We start from the raw sequence: 20,668 nt of genomic DNA, 5'->3' as shown, positions 1-20,668 counted from the left end.
CTATCTGCATGACCAAGGCCATGGATCCCAGTAGGCAAAGAATTACCTCTGAAAGCAGCACAGCTGAGGACTGGGAAGAGTTGTGCTTACACTGTTTTACATACGTATCTCCTTGGTTCTCCAGGATCGAGGGGATTGTGCTGTCGCTTGCTGAGCAGACAGTAACAAGTCCTGCAAAGTGCAGCAGAGGTGTAGAGGGACTCAGCAGGCATTCTCCTGGCTGGCCAATCAAACCATGCATCTGAACAGTTCATCCATTTGTGAATGGTAGTAAACCTGCTTCACAGCACTTATCTTCCTTTGGAAGATTCCTGGGAAATACATCTTTATAAGAAGGATGAGACTTACTGTTTGGGACTGCCTTGATTTATTAAGGTTAATATTTCTGGGCTACTCTCTTCCATCATTTGCTATTGTTTGATGTATTTGAGACTTGGTTGCTATTCATACACACTGCAGCAGTTGCTGTTGTAGTTGTTCAGTATTGTCTTTGGGTACTTGCAGTGATGGCAGATATTTTATACAGCTTTTTCAAGTGCTAAAGTCTACATTAAGTACTTTTCAGATCTTGATAGGTTAGGCAGTACTTAACAGAGATACAGAAAGAGTAATTTCATTGTGAGGAGACTATTTAATAAATTGTCACAAAGCTAAAATTCACCATTCCTACATGACTGAATGAGGTACCCTCTTTATTTATGAGGCCAAGAGGACTCGTTGGCTTCTGAGTAGTGACCAGTGGGGTTTCTACTGTGTGGAAATAATAGATGAGGTGTTGATACATAAGTGGAGTCCAGTAAGGTGGGTAGCATGACTGAGGACAGGTGGTGCTCCTTGTAGCTCCCTCACCCTGGCCTTTGGAGCTTAGTGCTGGGCAAAATTGTCTCTCCAGATGAACAGTTATATCTGTCTCAGGTAGCACCTAGGGCAGAGTAGCTGCTCTTGACACCAAAATATCATTTCCAATAAATATTTGCTTAGGAGTTGCATACCCTTTGGGATGTAACACTCTGCTCTACCGACTAGCTGGGCCCTGTGGTCTTTGCTCTCTGTTTGGAGTGAAGAGATGTGGACATATGCATACAAGGTCCAAAAACACTGGCTTCATTAGCATTCAGCTTTGTGCCTCTAGGTAATATGTATCTGAAGCCATGTAATGTTTAACAGAGGAAAACAGCAGTATGAGTAAAGCAGCAACAAACAGCACAGCCCATTGAGAGCAAGAGCCTTCTGAATGTAAAGTAAGTACCCAGTTATTTTTGCCCTAATGATTTTGACCCAGCTGTATGCTATTTGGCTAAGTGAGTCATAAAGCACATCTGCTTTCCAGGGTGAAACTTAGTTTCTAAATGCTCAAATGACAGCTGAACTTAATTTCAAGAAATATTGAATAGCAAAATCTGGGGATTCATTATATCAGCTCCATAGAGTATAACTCTGCACTGAATATTTATACCAAATAGCTCTAGAAGAAATCTAGAAGAAATCTGCTTCAATAACAGAAGTATTCTGACTTCTCAACTGTCAATTTTATCTACCATTACTAATTTTCCCTAAAGCTTACAACTACGAAACCAAAACTGAAGTGAATGAGTAAATGTCTTGCTTACACTAAGATAGTCCAGACAGAATTCACAAACTGATTTTGCTATGCCAAAGTCCTCTGTAAATTACAATTTACCAGATCACACAGAGCAAAGCAGCAGAAGCACAAGCTGGCTCCCTTTCACCCAAACCTTAGTGATCAGAGTGTTGTCACAGGGTGGAGAAAATCCCAGTAAACATCTCATCTGCTCTGCTGAACTCATATCTTTGAGTGCCTTTACCATTGATTGGAGGTGAACACCTAACTCATGCTATTCTGCCTGAAGCTGTTCTGTTTCAGATAGGACATTAGATGAAGGCTATTTGGAGCTCTTTTAGTCTCTAGTACCATCTTTTTAATGGAAATAACTCTTAACTGTTTTTTGACAACTAAAGCATCTTAGCACACCACAAATCACCCCAGCATGTTCTTGGTCTAACTGGTAAAAGAGAAAGCAGCAAACAAACAAAGAAAAAAGAAATGTTCACAGTCACTTCAAATGTCCAAGATGCACTGATCCAGTCTTGCTGCTGAGCACTACTCTGGCCTTAGGCATATTTACCTTACAAAAGGATACTTTTTTGCTAATATGAAATTTGGAAAGACAGGAGAGGCCAAGTCCACACCAATGGTCTCACCTCCCCATAACAAGATGTGGTATACACAGAAGAAGGAACCCTGGAAGACAAGTGACACATAAGTGGTCATTTAAAATAAACATATTCTAATCTAATCAGGTATTGAAGCAGAAAAATTTTACTAGCCCTTATGATCAGTCACTTTGTATGTTAAAATGAGTCAGGAGTAAAAGAAATAGCATTTTTGATTGCTGCAATCTCGTATTGTTTTCCTTTGATACGGCACTGTCACTTAATATAAACCTCATTCAAACCCTAACAGCATAATAATCCTAGGAATTCTTAAGAGATAAACATAAAATCATTAATCAGAATGCTTCTGATGTGTTGCTTTGCCATTAAAAAAAAAAGGTACCTTTTCATTTCTTCTCTCCCTTGGACTCTTATTTTTCTTTAAGACACACGTTTCTTTCCCTGCTAACAAGGAACTTCTGTAGGTGGAGTAAAGCAGAACTGAAGTAGGCAGCAATGGATAGGAATTACAGGTAAACTCAGAAGCACAAGGATTTAAAAAAACTTCCATAGCAAAGGAGGAGGTCAGGAGATAACAGTGATTACCACTTGAAGGCAGTAGCAGACAGAAGTAAACGATGAGATACAGCTGACCTCCAGCATCCAAGACCTTTTGTTCTTTGTCCACGCAGTAGCTGTGAAGAATGATGAGGGCCACCCTTCTGCTGTGCTTGCTGGTGGCCATGCTTCACCTCAATGCCCACAGCCTGACACAGACTGACCACCACGCTGCCCAGCCCAAGGCAACTGACCCCCAGGAGCAGCATTCCCATGAGAGAGATCCTCTTAAGTCCTGCCAAAGGATAGTCCCCAGCAATACAGACTTTGCCTTTCAGTTTTACAGGCAAGCAAATACCCAAGAAGCTGGCAAGAACATTTTCTTTTCCCCAGTCAGCATCTCTGCTGCCTTTGCCCTTCTGGCCCTGGGCTCCCGAGGCACTAGCCAGGCTCAGGTGCTGGAAGGGCTGGCCTTTAACCTCACCACCATCCAGAAGAAGGAGATACATGAGGGCTTTCATCATCTCCTCCTCTTGCTAAACCGCCCTGGTAGCCAGGTGCAGCTGAGCATGGGGAACACCCTGTTCATGGACAAACACCTGAAGCCAACAAAAACATTTCTGAAGGACGTCCAAAAACTGTACAGAGGAAAAGTGGTTTCTAGTAGCTTCCAGAATTCCACTGAAGCTAAAAAAGAGATCAACGATTATGTAAAGAATAAAACCCATGGGTATATAAACCAAATACTTGAGGACCTTGATCCCAACACTCTGATGGTAATTGTTAACTACATTTATTTCAAAGGTAAGTTGCATAGATGCTACTTACTGCATCTGTTTAGTGCTGTTTCACCCGCACTAAAACAAGTACACAAGTTATTTCTGAACAATTTTTAAGCGAATGTGTTTAGATGAGACTATTATGAAAAAAAGTTTGAAGTTTTCAACTTTGAAACCCCCTCCACAGAGGTTTCTAGCATATATTTAGACTTCTAAGCATAGAAGTTCATGTACTTGCAATATTCAGGTTCAGGGAATTGCCAGAGCACAACAGGTTCGTGCATTGTTAAATTTTCCTGTCTATCTACTTTATTTCATCTACTTATTACTTTAAAAATTAAAATGTTTACACATTGGATGCACAAAGTAGAAAACTAAATTCTGAAGATGATGATTAACAAAGATTGCCAAAAACTTTCATTTACTTACAGTCCATGACCATTAAATGGGTAGGTACCTCTGGAGTTGGAGTCCAAATGTTCTGCACCTTGTCATCATATTACACATATCCCAAGAGATATTTGAATGTATTGCTTTGGCAACGACTAATTTCTTCTTAGGTGTTCATTTCCAGCAGCATGTAGGACATACATGGAATTTCCCACCTAGAAAGGAATATTTGGAAAATATTTGGACATTATGAACTTTCAAGAAAACAGATTTTATTTCAAATACTTTATTAAATTTGGGTGCCCTAGTCTCAGGTGCCATAGTCTGAGTACCATACCAGAGCATATTTCTTTTCTGGAGAGCAAGGGGAAAGGCTTAAACTTATAAAGTAACCAGAATACTGTGGAGTTTACATACCATTATTATTTTTTCAAACTAGGCTATTTCTATCCAACATTAAAAAAAAAAACAAAAAAACCATACTTACAGAATGGCAAGCTGCAATCCTTGTCTATTTGTTTAGTGAATGAACTGTTTTAATACAGAATAAAATATCATAGAAAATTCAATTGAATAAACATTAAGAGAAAATGATTTTGAAGACTAAATACCTTGAGGCCCTATTCCATTTACCATACTGCAGTTACGTTCAGGTCCAAAAGTTTGTGTTTCTCTAGCATGTAAGCTTTTCCTTAGTGCTACAAGATGAAAAACATAAAAAAGCATGTGAGGAGCTTAACATGCCACATTTTAAAGGTCAGACATCTGCTGTGAAATTCGCTTTACGAGCCATATTAAGAAAACAGATAGCAAATCACTGGATTCTGGTCAGTTTTCATTTGCTTTAAATAAAACATGAGGTAATATGATGAAGTTACTTCATCTAATTTATCTGACTTAGATGTTGCACAAGTCCATACAAAATTTAACCTGGGACATTTAATTGTTATGGAACACAGTACAGCAAAGATGACAGAGAATAAGGTCTTTAATAAACTTGGAATAATTTCTATCTTCAAGTATAAGTGTAAATCTTCAGATATGGGTTTATTTCTTGTACATTAGTCTGGACTATATTAATATATCCTCATTGAACTAAGTATTCAATTCCATTCTTTCTCTTTTGGTTTTAAGCCTACTGGGAAAATCCTTTCAATATTAAGGGGACCCACAAGGACTATTTCCATGTGAATGCAAAGACCTCAGCTGAAGTGGAGATGATGGTTCGAGATGGATTTTATAAAGCATACTCTGACAGGAAGCTGTCTTGCAAGGTGGTACAGATTCCTTACAAGGGAGATGTTGCAGCTTTGTTTATCCTGCCCAATAAAGGAAAAATGAAACAGTTGGAACATGCCCTGACAAAAAAAACTGTTTCTAAATGGGAAAGATCTCTTCAAAGATGGTAAATATAGAATTTTGATTTGATGATTTGAGGTAGTCAGAATCCAAAGTCTGAATGCTAAGGTCTTACAGCTACTATCTTCTATTTTTAATGGGATGTTTAAACAATGGAATAAGTATGAAGGGTCAGACCAAATGATTTGATACTTTCAGCAAAAATTAGAATCAATATTGCCTTGTGATGAGAGAAGAGATCTCTGAGGTGGGAAATTTAATTCTTTTTCCCCCATACATTTTCTAATTGCTACTAATTGTCTCCATTTCCCTTGTCTCAAGCAAAATATTTTAAGAGTGGTAATACTTTGACATAGCAGTCAGATCCCTCAGAGGGAATGGGGTGTGAATTCCAAAAGCAGAACCTTCAAGGTTAGAAAAAGAATGCAAACCTTGTCCCAGAAATGCTGGCAGCACTACTGCCTACTGTCTCATAAAGTGACTGTGTTGCAGAATCATGCAAGAAACATGAACTGATTTCTTTCTCCTTCCATACATTCCTGTCCTCCAGACCAGCATCTTCCCATCTTCTTTTTTCTTGCCATGTTTTTTAGATGAAAGGACTAGCATTTTAGCACAGAAGAATCACCAGCAAGCTGGGAATCTTCAGTCCAAGGCATGCTCTGATTGCAATAACTACCATATTTTCTTTTGAATTAACAGGAGGATGGAATTGCATATTCCAAAACTATCAATTTCAGGCACCTATGACTTAAAGAAGATCTTAATGAACCTGGGTGTAACTGATGTGTTTTCTGATCAGGCTGATTTGTCTGGAATCACAGGAAACCCTGATGTGAAGGTTTCAAAAGTAAGTGTGTCAGCAGAAACAACCACCTGTGGATTCCTGAACAGCCAATTGCCTTATCCTAAGGTCACCAGTGAAATTTTACTTATTGCTAGGGCTGGCTAATAATGTGAAATAGAACATTTAGCTGATAAAGTCTCCTTAAACCCCCTCAGACTTGTCCAAGATCTGGAGATAAGGATATTTTCTTTTGTCTGACAGGCAAAGGTGGAGGGTGGATGGAGGGGTGGGTTTAGCATTTAACCAGGAAAATAAACACAGCATATTTTCTGCATGTATAAGAAGAGCCTATGGGTAACTGTGTCGTGGATGTCTTGCATCTGCATATCCACAAAAAAAGTGGCCTTTTTCTAACATGCATTCTATAATTTTAAAGGATTTAAAAACTGCTCTTACCATTGAAGGCTCTGTTGAGTGCTAACAATGTAAAATGGACCAGACTTAAGGAAAACATCCCATTTAGTGAAAATAATGTGAAGACTAGCATTTTTACAGCCATTCTGAAAACAGCACTTAAATTTTCTAACATTTTGGGGCTAGAAAAAGATTAAAAATATCCAACAAAAAATTTGGTATCAAGGTTGAATTTCTACCTGGCTAAACTGTAATGCAGGTGCTGTTAAGAATACACACAGAGCAGTTCTGGAGCCCCATTTCCTTTCCCTTTCAAACTGATATTCCCTGTGAATTGGCTTGGCTATTTACTTTCAATTAATTCCACAAGGTGTGCAGTTGCTAAGGTCTGCATTGATACACTTGTGATGAGGAACACTGAATGTGTAAATATTTGCTTATTGAGACAACATTGCTAAAAAACCCACAGTGGGCTGTAGCACCCTTCTTCCTGGGTCCTTCTTACCAGCAATTTTTGTGAAAGGCAGTAGTTGAATTAACTTTGTGTTAATTTGAATAATTTCACACCACATCTTCCACATACATTAATTCTTTCTGTATTTTATTGTAGGCTACTCACAAGGCCCTGCTGAAGATTCATGAGAATGGCACAGAGGCTGCAGCAACCAGCAGCATAGATTTTCTTCCTCATTCTGCTCCTCCCATCGTTAAATTCAATCATCCATTTTTGCTGTTGATTGTTGATCAATATACTCAGAGCATCCTCTTCATGGGAAAAATCGTAAACCCGACTGAAAAATGATTGGTCATTGGCTGGTCATATTGATTTGAATTGCATTTTATGGAATTATTGTCCATTGCAATTAAAATTATATAAAACAGTTACTAACAATTTTCTTTTTCCAAAGAAGTCAGGTTTTTTTTTCTCAGAAACACCCTTTTTGCTTCATCCTTCTATAGAAAATAACCACTGAGATATACCTATTAGTGAATTGTGAAGAATTTTATAAATCAGCCTTTTAGTGATCAGTGCCATCTCTGAAAAGCAAGGTAACACCCAGCTGAGAGACTTATTACCGCAGGCCTGGTTCCTACGGTATATCACCGTGTCCCGCAGCCGTAGGGAGGAGGAGGAGAGAAGATCCAGCAGGCAGGAATTGTGCAGCAAGATTGATTTACTTAATTATTTTACAAACTCTTTATAGACCTTTTTCTTCATAGTCTAATTGGACAAAGGATCAGCCACCCCTTGGGGGTGATTGGCCAAAATCCTAAAACATCCATTACCAAAATATTTTCTACTATACCATAAACAAGACTTTCCAAGGTTGCAGGTGGCTTGGTTGTTTACATTCCCTGCTACCCCTTCTGTGAGAGAGAAAAATCTCTCACGGACTTAGAAAATAACAAGAAAATCCTCATTAACAGCATTTTTGTACCTACAGAGACTCAGTTAAAACACTGTAAGTAAATAAAATTTGAGTGGATAAATCCAAATGAATTCTCTGCAAACCGTAGGTTGGCTTCTAACATTGGTAGGGTTTCCAGTAGAAGGAAGGCATAGCTGCAAATTACACACTGGGAGAGTCAGTCCCTTTCAGACCAAGCCTAGACATTTCCTTTGAAGGTCAAGTCTTGTTCCATACTCTCCTTTATGACATTCACAGGTGATGACATGCACCCACATTGTGTTGGCTTCTTTGAGTTGGCCATTAATGTAACAAACTCTACACAAACATCCTATGTGGAAGCAGTGCTGGGGAATGCTTTATTTTGCTAGATACCCAAATGGTTCTACTGGCATTACATTTAGATTTAATAAGAAGGTACTTGTAAGTGGATGTTCAAAAGGGATAGAATATGAATACCTGGAAGGGAAAAAACAAACACTGAGATTAATCCTATCTTCAGAGGTTACATCTATGCTGACAAATAAAGTGCTCTAAGATCTGTTCTCTAACCATGAGGTCAACTGGCCCATCACAGGTCATATCCACATTGCTTAACTCTGACCTTGCAAGTCATCCAGTCCAATTACTGGAACTGTCCCTTGGCCTGTGCTAACTCCAAAAACATGCTTAGCATTTGTTTGGAAGAATCATATGGTGGCATGTCTCTGAAACTGTACTAAAAGTATAAGAATATAAGCGACTGCAGGCTGAGGGCCAGGCCTGCTCCCCAGAACTGCTCGGTGTACTGGGACAAATGGAGTCAGAGTAAAGAACAGAGGAATGGGAAAGTATTCCTCTGTCACTCAGCCCTATAAGCTCCCCCTCTGCTGGCTATCTGCATTTTTTGAATGACACTGCGTTCTGGGCGATGCTGGTAGGCCTTCAGAACTACTTCTCAGAAATGAGGGAACTGGAGGCCCTGATGTGGAATAAGACTAGGCAGTTCGAGAAACACCTTTCAAAACTACTTCAAGTCACAGACTGCGAGACTCCCATGTACTTAGCACAGATGTGTTTGGGTGGGCTCTCCTGATTAGTCCTGTGCATTTGCTGTAATTGTGTATGCTTATTTTCACAATAATTGGTCAGGCTTATTTTCAGAAGGCTGCTCCTCATTAAGGATTTGTGCTGGTCCTTAGATGATACAACAATGCTTTGATGATACAGATACCAGAAACACTTTACAGCTGAGCAAATAGAAACCATCACAAAGCATAAAGAATGAAAGTTTAATTCTATTACGTTGCAACATAAATGAACTGGAATGCAATTTAAAATGTGATACAACTTACTGTGGAAGCATAGGGATTGTCTATCATCTATATTCCATTTCCTCCTTAAAAATAATGAAACCAAGACTTTTGTTACGATCCAGAAAGTCTGTCACTAGTTCAAGGACCCAGCTGCTTGCTAGGTGTGGCCTGACACTGCAAACTGGAATGAGCTGGCAGAAAAAGGCCATTGGAGAGTCTCCCTTGGCAGGTGGACCCCTTGTTGAGAAAGGCTCAGCACCCAAGGCCAACATTGTGCAGCTCTCCTTCCAACAACTGTGCAGAGGCAGGCAGAGATGGAGGTGATAAAGAGCATAGCTCCCCACTCCTCAAATCTGACAGAGATGTTAAATAAAGCAGACCATAACTGCAGTAATACTACTGCCAAATTACTGCTGAGTCAGAGAGATATAACCAAATCCCAGGTGATCAATTAATTCTCAAAGACAGTGCCAGACCAAAGCAAAACTGGTATTTTTTGATTGCTAAAAATATTTAGAAGTTATTTTACTGACAAATCAGGATGACAAATATGGTTATAACCCAATAAAGTAATAACTACAGAAGTTCTGAAAGGGCCAGATGGATGAATTTAGGAGTTGTTTTTGGCATGGTACCCAGATACGAAATCTATTTACAATTTTACATTTTATTTATCTGTAACTGCATGCGGTGTTCCTTTGCTGCATGTGAACCTGTTGTCCTTGACTGTCAACAGCTCAGTGGCCACAAGCAGAGTAAGACAACTAAGCTCCACAGGAACAGCAAGCCCACAATGGAGATCCTTTTGGATCCTGCAAATGGATAGTCCTCAGAAACAGGCACTCTTCCTTACAGTTTTACAGGTAACTGACTACTTGAGAACCTGGCAAGAGTGTTTTCTTCCACCTGGTCAGCTTCTCTACTGCTTTTGCTCTGCTCTCTGTGGTCTCCAGAGCCACCAGCCAGGCTCAGGTGCTGGAAGGGCTGGACTCTAGCCTCACTGACACTCAGGAGGGCCCACCAATTTTAATTTTCTGTCATTTATTTTAATTCTGGGAGTTACACATTCCATCTCTAAGTTCTTGTACCATTATAATTAATTGAGGGTTTGGTCTGTAGTCTTAATTACTTGAGTTTGATTTATCATTTGGAAAAAGAAATTCAAACTAAGATTCATTTTGAGAGCAAAATTTTTATTTTATTTGAGTGTTTTTTATAAAACTTCTAACAACTACTTTTGAAAAGATTTGGTGATGCCAAGTATATCTACAATTCCACTATCTTCAGCTGAGAATTTATTGGAAAATATATCAGGAAAATCTGAGATGAGCTGTCAGTGACAGATTACCCATCTTGAACATTAAAATATTGGCTGATTGACTCCATTGGAATTCACATCAGGCCTTAAATAGTTGTATGCTCATGGAAACACTTTTTCATTCAATGGTAGGAGATTAGGTACAGACAAAGTAGAAAATATAAAATATTATTTTCTGAACACTGATGAAACAATCATCTGAGGTAAAATGTCTGTTATAAGGAAAGGAATCACACCCGATAATAAAAGGACCTTATTTTCTTCTGAGATATAACATAGAAGAAAAAAAATAGAGTATTTGGTTCTGCTTACACAACTTTCTTCTAGCAGACTATGAGTTTATATGAAAATTCAGTTCAAAGATTCCTATTGTATTGGTGAAAGAAGCTGAAAATAAAGTAGAAAAGTAGTTTCTATTCCCAGTTCTGTCACAGACTTTTGCATAGCCTTCAGCTTTTTTTCTATCTGTTAGTCATACTAGTTTTTGAAATGGGAACCCAAAGCACTTTCTTTATTTGAGGAGAAAAGGATGAAATATTTGTAAGACATGGAGAGTATATTTGGGATGCCCTTTATAGAAAAAGATAAAATTACTGAAAGGACTTGATTTTTATTCCACTTACAGCAGTTTTGCAATGATACCAATCTCCTGATTTTAATGGAGTCACGTACGTCAAGAAGATTATTTAAATGAACTTTTGTAGACATACCTTGAATGATACACCTTATAGGTAAACAAGAAATGGCTGCATGAGGATTTATCATGCAATGTACACATTTGTCTTTCTCAGTCCTTATCTTGCTGATGTTTTGTTTTTACAGTCAGAAATCCTTTGCCCTGGAAAGCCCCCAAATATAACTTGCAAAGCTAGCATATAATAATCAGATGACCAAGCAGAAACTGAAATATAATAATCTGATGACCAAGCAGCAACAGAAATAAGGTAATGACATGGGATGAAACTGCTCCTGTAAGGAGGAACCAAGACACATTGCATAACTGAGCAGAGTCACTGGCAGATAGTAGGGAGAGAGATAATGAAATTATTCCTTAATTCCTTCCATATAGACCATTATCAGGCCAATTGGAAAAGCATGTTTGTCGGTCCTTTATATGACTCCCCTGGTTCCTGGAGCAAGAGTCTGCCTGTCCCAGCCACCGCTTATCTCAAAGCATCCAGGAGCTCCACACACTCTTCTGGACGGCTCTTCTTTCACAAAACTACACAAAATTTCTAGTTTAACCTTGCATTTCCCTGTGTTCTGGGATTTTTTCAACAACAGGAATGTGCAGTGAAGTAAAAAACTGCTTTCCTCTCCCTGTGTTCTCACAGACTTGCCACCTGGCTGGCATGCAGGTGATACACATGTGTGGTGATTCACCCTCATTTTCCATTGCCTTCAACAGAAGTGACATATATTATCCAAGGATCTCTATTTCTGGCACCTGTGACCTAAGGGAGATTTTCAAAAGACTGGGTGTGATTGACGGATTCATTAGCCATGCTGATCTGTTTGGAATTGCTGGGAAGCTGATTCTTTGATTATTTGTGGGTCTGCTGTAACTGCTGGTCTTAACCTTGTCTAGGAAAAGACTTGGGCCAGGGTCAGAGGATCTGGTGCCTGGGAGTTATGAGCAAGGACAGAAACAACTTTCCACTTTCTGACATGCTGAGTGCTGCTGCATCTTCTGGGAGAAAGGAGAGGAATCACTGCAGCAGCTTTGCTGTCCCCAGAAATTCCTCTCAAGACATAGTAGTATCCAGCAGATGGTTAGCCAAGCATTAGGACAGGGCTGAAAGATTAATGCTATCTATGTAGACAGGCCTAGGCTTGAGAAAAATATCTTGTCTTTGCTAGAGTTAAGCAACAGCATACTTGCTACTCCTGAGACTTGGTCATTTTACATAAGACTGCAATAAACTTTCTGGGTACTTGCACATATCATGAAAATTACCCCTCTCCGTAGGAATATATTCTGACCAACCCCACCTCTGTCTTGTAAGAGAGAGTAGTTACATAGCAATAACAATGATGGTTGATTCCTATGCATAGATAAATTGTAAGTTTACCTGGGGCGAAATCATGTACATTCAATGGAAATAATTAGTCACTGCTAATTAGGATAAGTACCATGTGCCTCATCCTTAAATAACCTTCTAAGTAGCTAAATTTTGCCTGTTTCAGCTTTCTCTGAGAGGGATCCCAGTGTAAGATACGTATGGTATGTATGTAATTCATGCTTATCCTATGCATCCACAGCACAAGGGGTTAAGATCTTCTCTCTCTAGTTAACATTTTGCTGTGGAAAAATTTGCCTATTTAATTCTTCCATTTGTTTTCTTGTTTTGGTTATTTGTCAAGCCATGCTGTGACTTGCTTTTCACTTTAGTAGTTTCTAAAATACTCATCAAAGGTCCCTCAAGAAGGTAACCAGTGTTCTGAGCCCATCAAATAATGCCATTTAGGGCAGGGTGGAGCTGTACCTGAACAAACTTACTGCTGCCTTGGGTACTCAATTAGATAGCATTGTTGCATCAGGGTGTCCTGTGCAGAAAGTTCTGGGCACAGGACATCCATGGTTTTGGCCTTTTCTTAGCTTTCCAGTTCTTCTCATGTTCTGTTTTCAGGAACTCATTTACCACAGTTACTGAAAGCTCTTTTACTCACAGTTTAGTTCAAGCCAAGAGTAGCAAAGTCCCTGGTCTTTCTGTCCCTTTAGAGCCCTAGGTGCTGGCATCATTCTGGCTGTGTGATGGGAAAAAGACTTTAAGTGTTTGACATCCAGAAAAAAATAGTTTACTCAATCTTTGCTTTACAAATAACTCCTATTTGCTCTGTTTAATGTTTACCAGTGGACATTAATTTAATACTAGGAAGCAAATGAATAAGAGGGAAGTAGCACTGTGAAAGAAAAGTCCAGCACGGTAAGTATCATATTTTACTTTCTTAGAATTCTTTGAATATATGCTGTGTGTGATCCCTGCTATTTACTGCTGAGATTAATTTATTTTATACAGTAATTGGAAATTATTTTAGCTTCTGGAAGCATGTTCTGAATGTTTGAAGCAGAATTCATTCAATGATCCAGCTCCTAGCTATAGTGACAGGATGACTGGGATATGAGGCCCAAAACGAATATTCAACAATCAATACCAAGATGAAGAACAAAACCTTGTCTCTTTTTCCAGAAGAGTAAATTTAGTTGAAATCTCAATGTCCCAACTATTCCAGGTTGATGCAGGGCTAATGACAGTAGCTCCATTTCTGTCCCTTTTGCTTAAAGACTAGGCTCCTTGTAGTCAAGTGGCCTAGAAGAGAAATCAGTCTCTCTCAAAAGCAGATTTGGGGAAATAGGAAATTAGTTGTTACCAGAACAAAATTAATTATCATAAGCTAGAGGGCCTTTTCTTTCTGAATCAGTGTTTATACCCAGCATTTTTGACATGCCAAGCATAGCTCCCATACTGAGCACTTCAACAGCTTATATCTCCAGTTTTTCATAATGGACATCTGAAAAAGGGGGAGCCTGGAAATAACAACTCCCCATAAAAAATCTGGCACAGACCTGAACCTGGCATTAGACACACGGAGGCAGATTCCGGGCAGAATCTCATTCTCAAGAATAAGTATACTTAAGCTGCTATGAACAGTATTCAGACCATCTCTATTTCCCTGAGGGCCACTGCTTGCTTCATGGGTTTGAGTTTCTGTCATTTGAGATAATTTAGGTGAGCATTCTTCTTCAATTTGTTGCATGATTCTTCCCCCATAAAGACAGAAGAGAGACTGTAGGCTTATGTAGAATTTGTTTATGTCAGTTAAAGGAAAAGAAACGGTCATCAAATTACATACACACAGCAAGGCAGATTCCACTGTAGCCTTTCCCAAGCTCTTGAGTTTTGAGCTTTGCAACCTTCTGGATAGCTTATATGCAATAGAGAGTGTCAACAAACTTTCTCGATTTATCCTCAGTTTGCTGCAACACTTAAGGTAAAGTCTTGAAATAATATAGGTCTTGAGTCAGAGCTGTTATGTAAGAGGCAGAAATTTATAAATAGTTTAAGGGCTGAGCATTTAGGTGGACTTTATACACTGCTATAACTGACTGTTATAGCAGTCAGTGCTTGAAAACCAAAGTCGTAACAAGACCATGGGTACCACAGCAACATATCAGCCAAAGTTGGCCCCTCTGCCTAAGTACTTGCCAGATACATGGGTGCCAATACATGAACTCAGCCATGTACCCCAAGGCATTTAGGAATGTACTGAGGCCACGCTGATCAGAAGCAAGAACTCTTCTACACATAATACCTCAGGAAAGCTGATTCTTCCCTGGCAATGCCACATTATTTTCTTATTCCCTTTGCTCATTGGTCACAAACTAAGAGAACTGACTAGAAACAGCCTGTCCAGAGGCCAAGTAGAAGAGTATTTCCTAAAAGAATAGTAGTTCTAATGACTGACATCTGAAAATTAGTATTTAGAATACAAAACATTTTATCCAGTAAAGAAAAAATTCTCTAGATCTAAAAGTTGCTCTGTTCTTTCTTAACAGAACTATTCAGAAGGACAATGAAGTCTGCACTGTGTTTGTGTTTGTTGCTTCTTGGACTTCAAGTCCAGGGTCAGCAGCAGGAACAACAAATACGCCATTCCCCAGAAGACCGGTCCCAGGCTGATGGTGAAAACTTGTCTTATGTCAAGCTAGCCCCCAGCAATGCTGAATTTGCATTTAAGTTTTACAGGCAGATCAGAGATGAGTTGGGTGACGGGAACATTTTCTTCTCTCCTTTGAGCATCTCCACTGTCTTTGCAATGCTCACCCTGGGGGCCAGATCAAACACACTCAGAGAGCTGTACAAAGGCCTTGCCTTCAACCTGACAGAGATGGAGGAGCAGGAGATTCATGAGGGGTTTCAGCAGGTCCTCCAGTTGCTGAATGACCCTCACCGAGAAGTCCAGTTGAACATGGGCAATGCCCTGTTCGTAGATAACCAAGTGGAATTGCTTCAAAACTTTTTGGATCATGTCACAAATCTTTATCACACTGAAGCTGTTTCTAGCAACTTTCAGAATCCTCCAGAGGCTACAAGGGAAGTCAATAAGTACGTGGAAACAAAAACACATGGCAAAATTGTTGATTTAGTCAAAAGTCTTGATCCGGACACCGTGATGGTTGTCATTAACTACATTTTCTTTAAAGGTGAGTGGCACACACGAGTACCAGCTATAAAAATAAGCTCCAGAAGTTCTAAGAAAGAAAACTTTTTCACATTGTGAACACACCTATCATCTAATTTAAAAAACAACTTTCTATTTTTAAATTACACAAGAAAATATTTGAAGAATAAATGAATAAATAAAATAAAAGAATAAATGAAGAAACATTTTCTAGATGAGAAATTTTTAAAAGAATGAAAAATAAAAAAACCAGCAGAAGTACTGGTCAATGTAATATAAATTTTAAACCAGGTTCAGAGCTGAAGATATTCAGAACTTACGATCATTTGTTCAAAGGCATGGGTGTTTGGCTGTGCAGGACATGGTGACATTTGCATGAAGGTAATAAGCCTGAATCTTGGAGTTTGTGGAAGATTTACCATTAACTGAACAGGCAAAGGCTCATCTCTTTTCCAGTGCAAGCCTCAACCTATACTTTTCTTGTGTGATTTTTTGTTAAAACAATTGAAAAAAGGTAAAGATTCTTTCCATGGCCAGGGAACAAGCATCTTTAAACTGAGATAGGCTTGTTGCTGTCTCTACAGTTCAAATATATTATTTTAAGCATCAATTAATGTGACATGCTTTTATTAGTCCCTTTTTTTCAATTCTATACTTATTCTTTTTTTCAAAGGCTCCTGGGAAAAACCTTTCAAAAATTTCAACACGAGAGATGATGACTTCTTTTTGGATGCCAAGAATTCTGTTAAGGTCAAAATGATGCATCAAAAAAATTACTTTAATGTCCATAGGGATAAGAATTTGTCTTGCTGGGTAGTAGAAATCCCATACAAAGGAAATGTTACTTCATTGTTTGTTCTGCCTGATGAAGGGACAATGAAACAGGTGGAAGATACTCTGCTGAAAGAAACAGTGGCTAACTGGTTGCGATCACTTAAAGAAAGGTAATATTTTAATTGTGGCTTTGTTTAAATATTGAACAAGCCAAAACTACTCATCCAGGAAAGGTAAAGCTTAGGATACCATGATGAGCTGCTAAGTACAGCTCTGAGGAAAAAGCATTACTCAGTTTCTTTGACTCAGACAAGCTATCATGTGATTTCATACCACAGGGGAACCCTCTCAGCTCCCCCAGTCACAGCTCCCAGTTGTGAGGATCCTGCACACAGGCAGATTGTCCTCAGGAACCTGCCTCCAGTAGGAGGAATCCAGTTCAAAAGAAAATATCATTTCTTTTTCTCCACTAAGATAATATTTTCCAGTCAGTCACTTTCATAAACCATCACTCTACCCCTGAACCATGGATCAGACTGTGGTTGTTGGGACAGGTACCTCAGTTTCTGCTTCTCTAACATGGGATTTATCACTGTCTTAGAAAGCCAAGCCTTAGCTCCATGGGTACTTGGGATGGATATATACATGAAACAGATATTGCTTCAAGGGATCTTGCAATAACAAATGCATATTTTTATTTATTTTTGAAAAGAGACATCTATTTGGATCTTCCAAAATTCTCTGTCTCCGGCTCCTATGATGTTAAGAGCCTGTTTAAGAAAATGGGTGTGACAGAGGTGTTCAGTGATCAGGCTGATCTCTCTGGAGTGGCAAAAAATCTTCCTCTGAAGGTTTCCAAAGTAAGTATGCAAATAGGGACAGTAATCAAGAGATTTTTCTGCCTTTTTTTTATGCAGGTTTAATTCTACAAATAGACTGATCCCACCCCTGGAGTGTAGTCATTTCTTATGGATGGTAATAAAGGAAGGAAAAGGTTAGGCATTAAATGGCTGATGTTCCTACAGTTTATATTAAATTGTTTACTGCACAGTGAGCCTAAAAACTTAGCTGAAAGTCTCTGAAGAAGAAAAAAACTGGAAAGCATAGAAGGAATATTTTCACAAAAAGCTGGTGTTAAAGAAGTAATGCATGACAAGAATCATTGTTATGACAATTTTGGGAATAGTCATTCTTATACTATGTATACACCTTTCATTATTACACTGTCTGAGCACTTCAGAATTTATATGGACAACAGACTCATGGGACAGGGATAGCCCCATTTCACAAACAAGAAATGAGTACACAGATAAACAAAATGATTTCTCTAGAGCACCAAAGAGTACATGCCTGTGTTATGAGGGAGGTGATCCTTCCCTCTATCCTGCACTTGTGAGACTACCTCTGGGGTTCAACATATCCAGTTTGGGGCTCCCTACCACAAGGGCCACGTTGACACCCTGGAGCAGAGTGAGTCCAGTGGAGGGTGAGCAGGATGGCTGTGTGGCTGGAGCGCTGGGTGTATGAGGAGAGACTGGAAGAGCCAGAGTTGCTATTCAGGAGAAGGGCGGGTGAAGGGGCAGTTCTTAGCACTGGCTACAGATATTTATTAGAAGGGTGCAGACAAGATGGACACAGACTCTTCTTGCAGATGAACTGTAATACATCAAGGGGCAACAGACACAAGATAGAAAATGGGATATTCTGATTGGGTATTATGTAAAAAAATTCACCAAAACTCATGAGGGTGATCAAAAACTGGTATGGGCTACTTGTGAAATTTCCATCCTTGGAAATACTCAAACCCTGACTGGATTAGATCCTGAGTAACCTCATCCGGTGTCGGAGTTGTCACAGTGTGGGAGCATTGGTGGCATTCAATGGCCTCTAGAGGTCCTTCCATCATATATTATTTGTGATTCCTCACATTCCTCCTTATGACATGTGGAAACACCTGGATTGTAGATAGAGGACTGATGCCTGGAAAGCCAAGTAAATCGATGAAGGTTAAGCAGAGATTCATGAGAGGAAATTTTAGATGTGTTGCAGACAATGAAGGAAGAAAACAGAGGGCTGTCAAAAACCAATGGAATAGCTCATGTGAATTCCTAAATATGAATTTGTTATATCTACTACATAAAGTCCTGCAAAATCTTATCAGTGGGCTGTGTTTACACAACGACACTCTGTAAAGCTTGTCACTATTGTCTTTGCAGAGAGAATTATTTTGCTTACACAGAAATTGATGCAAAATGAAAAATTTCTTCTTTTGTGTTCAGTATTAAGGACAAAACCTTACTCTGTGAAACAACAGAACAATAAATATCCTCGATGATGCTCAGCCTCTGCAGGCAGTTATGTTTGACACTGACTGTTGAAGAAAACTTTCCCTGAACTCAGAGCAAACTTTGCTTGTCTTGAAAAGGCTAGACACTATTATTTTTATATATTTAATGTATTTTATATATTTAATGTAGAACACCAGTTCTACATTAATTCTGTGTTTTCTTTTAAGAATTACCTTATCACAGTGCTAAAGCAAGCAAACTTTCCCCCAGCTGCTTCTCTCTCTTCTGTGCCTAGATTATAATCTCTGTTTTCCTTGCAGGCAATTCACAAGGCCACGGTGGATGTTAGAGAGAATGGGACAGAGGCTGCTGCAGCGACCATGATGGAACTTACACCATTTCTTCTTCCATTTCCTCCTCCTCCTCACATCACCTTCAACAGGCCCTTCCTGATGATGGTTATTGACAAAGCCACCGATGGCGTGCTCTTCCTGGGAAAAATTGTGAACCCGACTGCTAAGGAAGACTAGGCCAGAGCACTTACACTCTCCAGTGCAGAGAGGAGAGCCTGTGCACATCCCAGGAATTTCTGTGCAAAGTAGGAATAGAATTGACCTGATGCATAATAAACAAATAAATAAATCTTCTGTCAAGTTCTTCTTTACTTCAAAACAGACAGTTGGGTACAAACATTAAAAGCTATTTTTACAAAATCACTCAGCCCAAGTAGGCAGCCATGGGATCCTCAACAGATACACATTTTCTGTGCAGTTATCATGGTGTCAGGGTGGGGTTTTTTTCAGATACAACTTCCTACTGTTGGCTGAGAAACTTCCTGTGTCTCCCATTTCCTGTCCTTGCCTCACAAACCACAAGTCTATACCTTTCAGCTGGGGAACCCTTCTTTCCCTCCCTTTCATTCCACTGTGAATCCCAGGAGAAGTCTCCTTCAATTTTGAAGTCCCTCCAGGGGAAGGGAAACAGAGATACAGAGCTGTTAAACCTTTCCTCTCCTAGATGGTGGATGCTCCTTGGTAAAGAATAATCCTTTTCCTTCCAGCATGACAATTGCTTTCTACCGGCTTCAAACCTTCCTCCCTTCTGCATTTCTCACTATTTGCTCCAGAATAAGGGGCCCAACATTTCTGTCACGGCAAGAATTTAGCTTTTGTGTCAGTGAAAGCTGCACATTATTGCACAAATTATCATCTTTAATGGTCTTGTGCATGCACAGTAAAGCATGGGATCCATAGGAGAACTGGATATGGCAAAACCCATCCTCTGGTTCCAGAAAGTGGTGACAGCAGCTGGAGGTCATGTCTCTGTTGTCCACATGCCAGCTGATCACATTGACCTCCACTCACTTCAGCAAGCTCAGGCTGCTGAGTGCCTCCAAGAGGAATTCTCTTCATTAAGCTGATGTTCAGGGTGCAGAAAGGTGACTTGGGCACCTTCCTGAGTGCTGAGTAGGCAAAAGCCAGCATTACCAACAGCACCACGTGAAGGGAAAGCCATGCTGCAGCAGGTTAATTTAATTAATTGGCAATTAAAAATAGAGTAGGATAGTAGCAAATAAAAACATAGTTGAAAATACCTTCCCCCCAAGCCCTTCCTTCTTCCCAGGCTCAATTTCACTCCTAACTCCTTTACTTCCTCTCTCTGAGTGGTGCAGGAAAGGGGACGCAGGTGCATGGGAGTTGAGGTCAGTTTATAATCTTCATCTCCACCACTCCTTCCTATTTCCAATCTTCCTTTGCTCCAGCATCATGACAGCTGACAGTCCTTCAGGAATTGCTCTGGCATGGGTCTTTCCTGCAGGATCCAAACTACCAGAAACAGACTGCTCCAGGGTGGGCTTCCCTCCACGGGATTGCAAGTCCTGCCAGGACCCTGCTCCAGGGGGGGTTTCCCTCCACGGGATTGCAAGTCCTGCCAGGA

The 20,668-nt window shown here is 39.7% G+C and overlaps 1 protein-coding gene across 1 annotated transcript; it reads left to right on the top strand.

Moving 5' to 3' along the window:
- Positions 1-1,081: 1,081 nt before the first annotated feature.
- Positions 1,082-19,260, top strand: LOC103612133. Its single transcript, XM_008629728.2, has 10 exons — positions 1,082-1,241; positions 2,868-3,537; positions 5,037-5,307; positions 5,964-6,111; positions 7,073-7,262; positions 13,403-13,411; positions 15,043-15,690; positions 16,342-16,612; positions 17,155-17,302; positions 19,051-19,260. Exons 2-10 carry the CDS (start codon positions 2,880-2,882, stop codon positions 19,258-19,260), a joined length of 2,553 nt encoding a protein of 850 aa, XP_008627950.2. The 5' UTR covers positions 1,082-1,241; positions 2,868-2,879.
- The last annotated feature ends 1,408 nt before the right edge of the window (positions 19,261-20,668 follow it).

The sequence above is a fragment of the Corvus brachyrhynchos genome, unplaced genomic scaffold (assembly GCF_000691975.1).
Source record: "Corvus brachyrhynchos isolate BGI_N302 unplaced genomic scaffold, ASM69197v1 scaffold1, whole genome shotgun sequence".
Taxonomy (NCBI): Eukaryota; Metazoa; Chordata; class Aves; order Passeriformes; family Corvidae; genus Corvus; species Corvus brachyrhynchos.
Note: the sequence above shows the minus strand (reverse complement) of the source record. Positions and strands in the feature narration are given on the sequence as shown.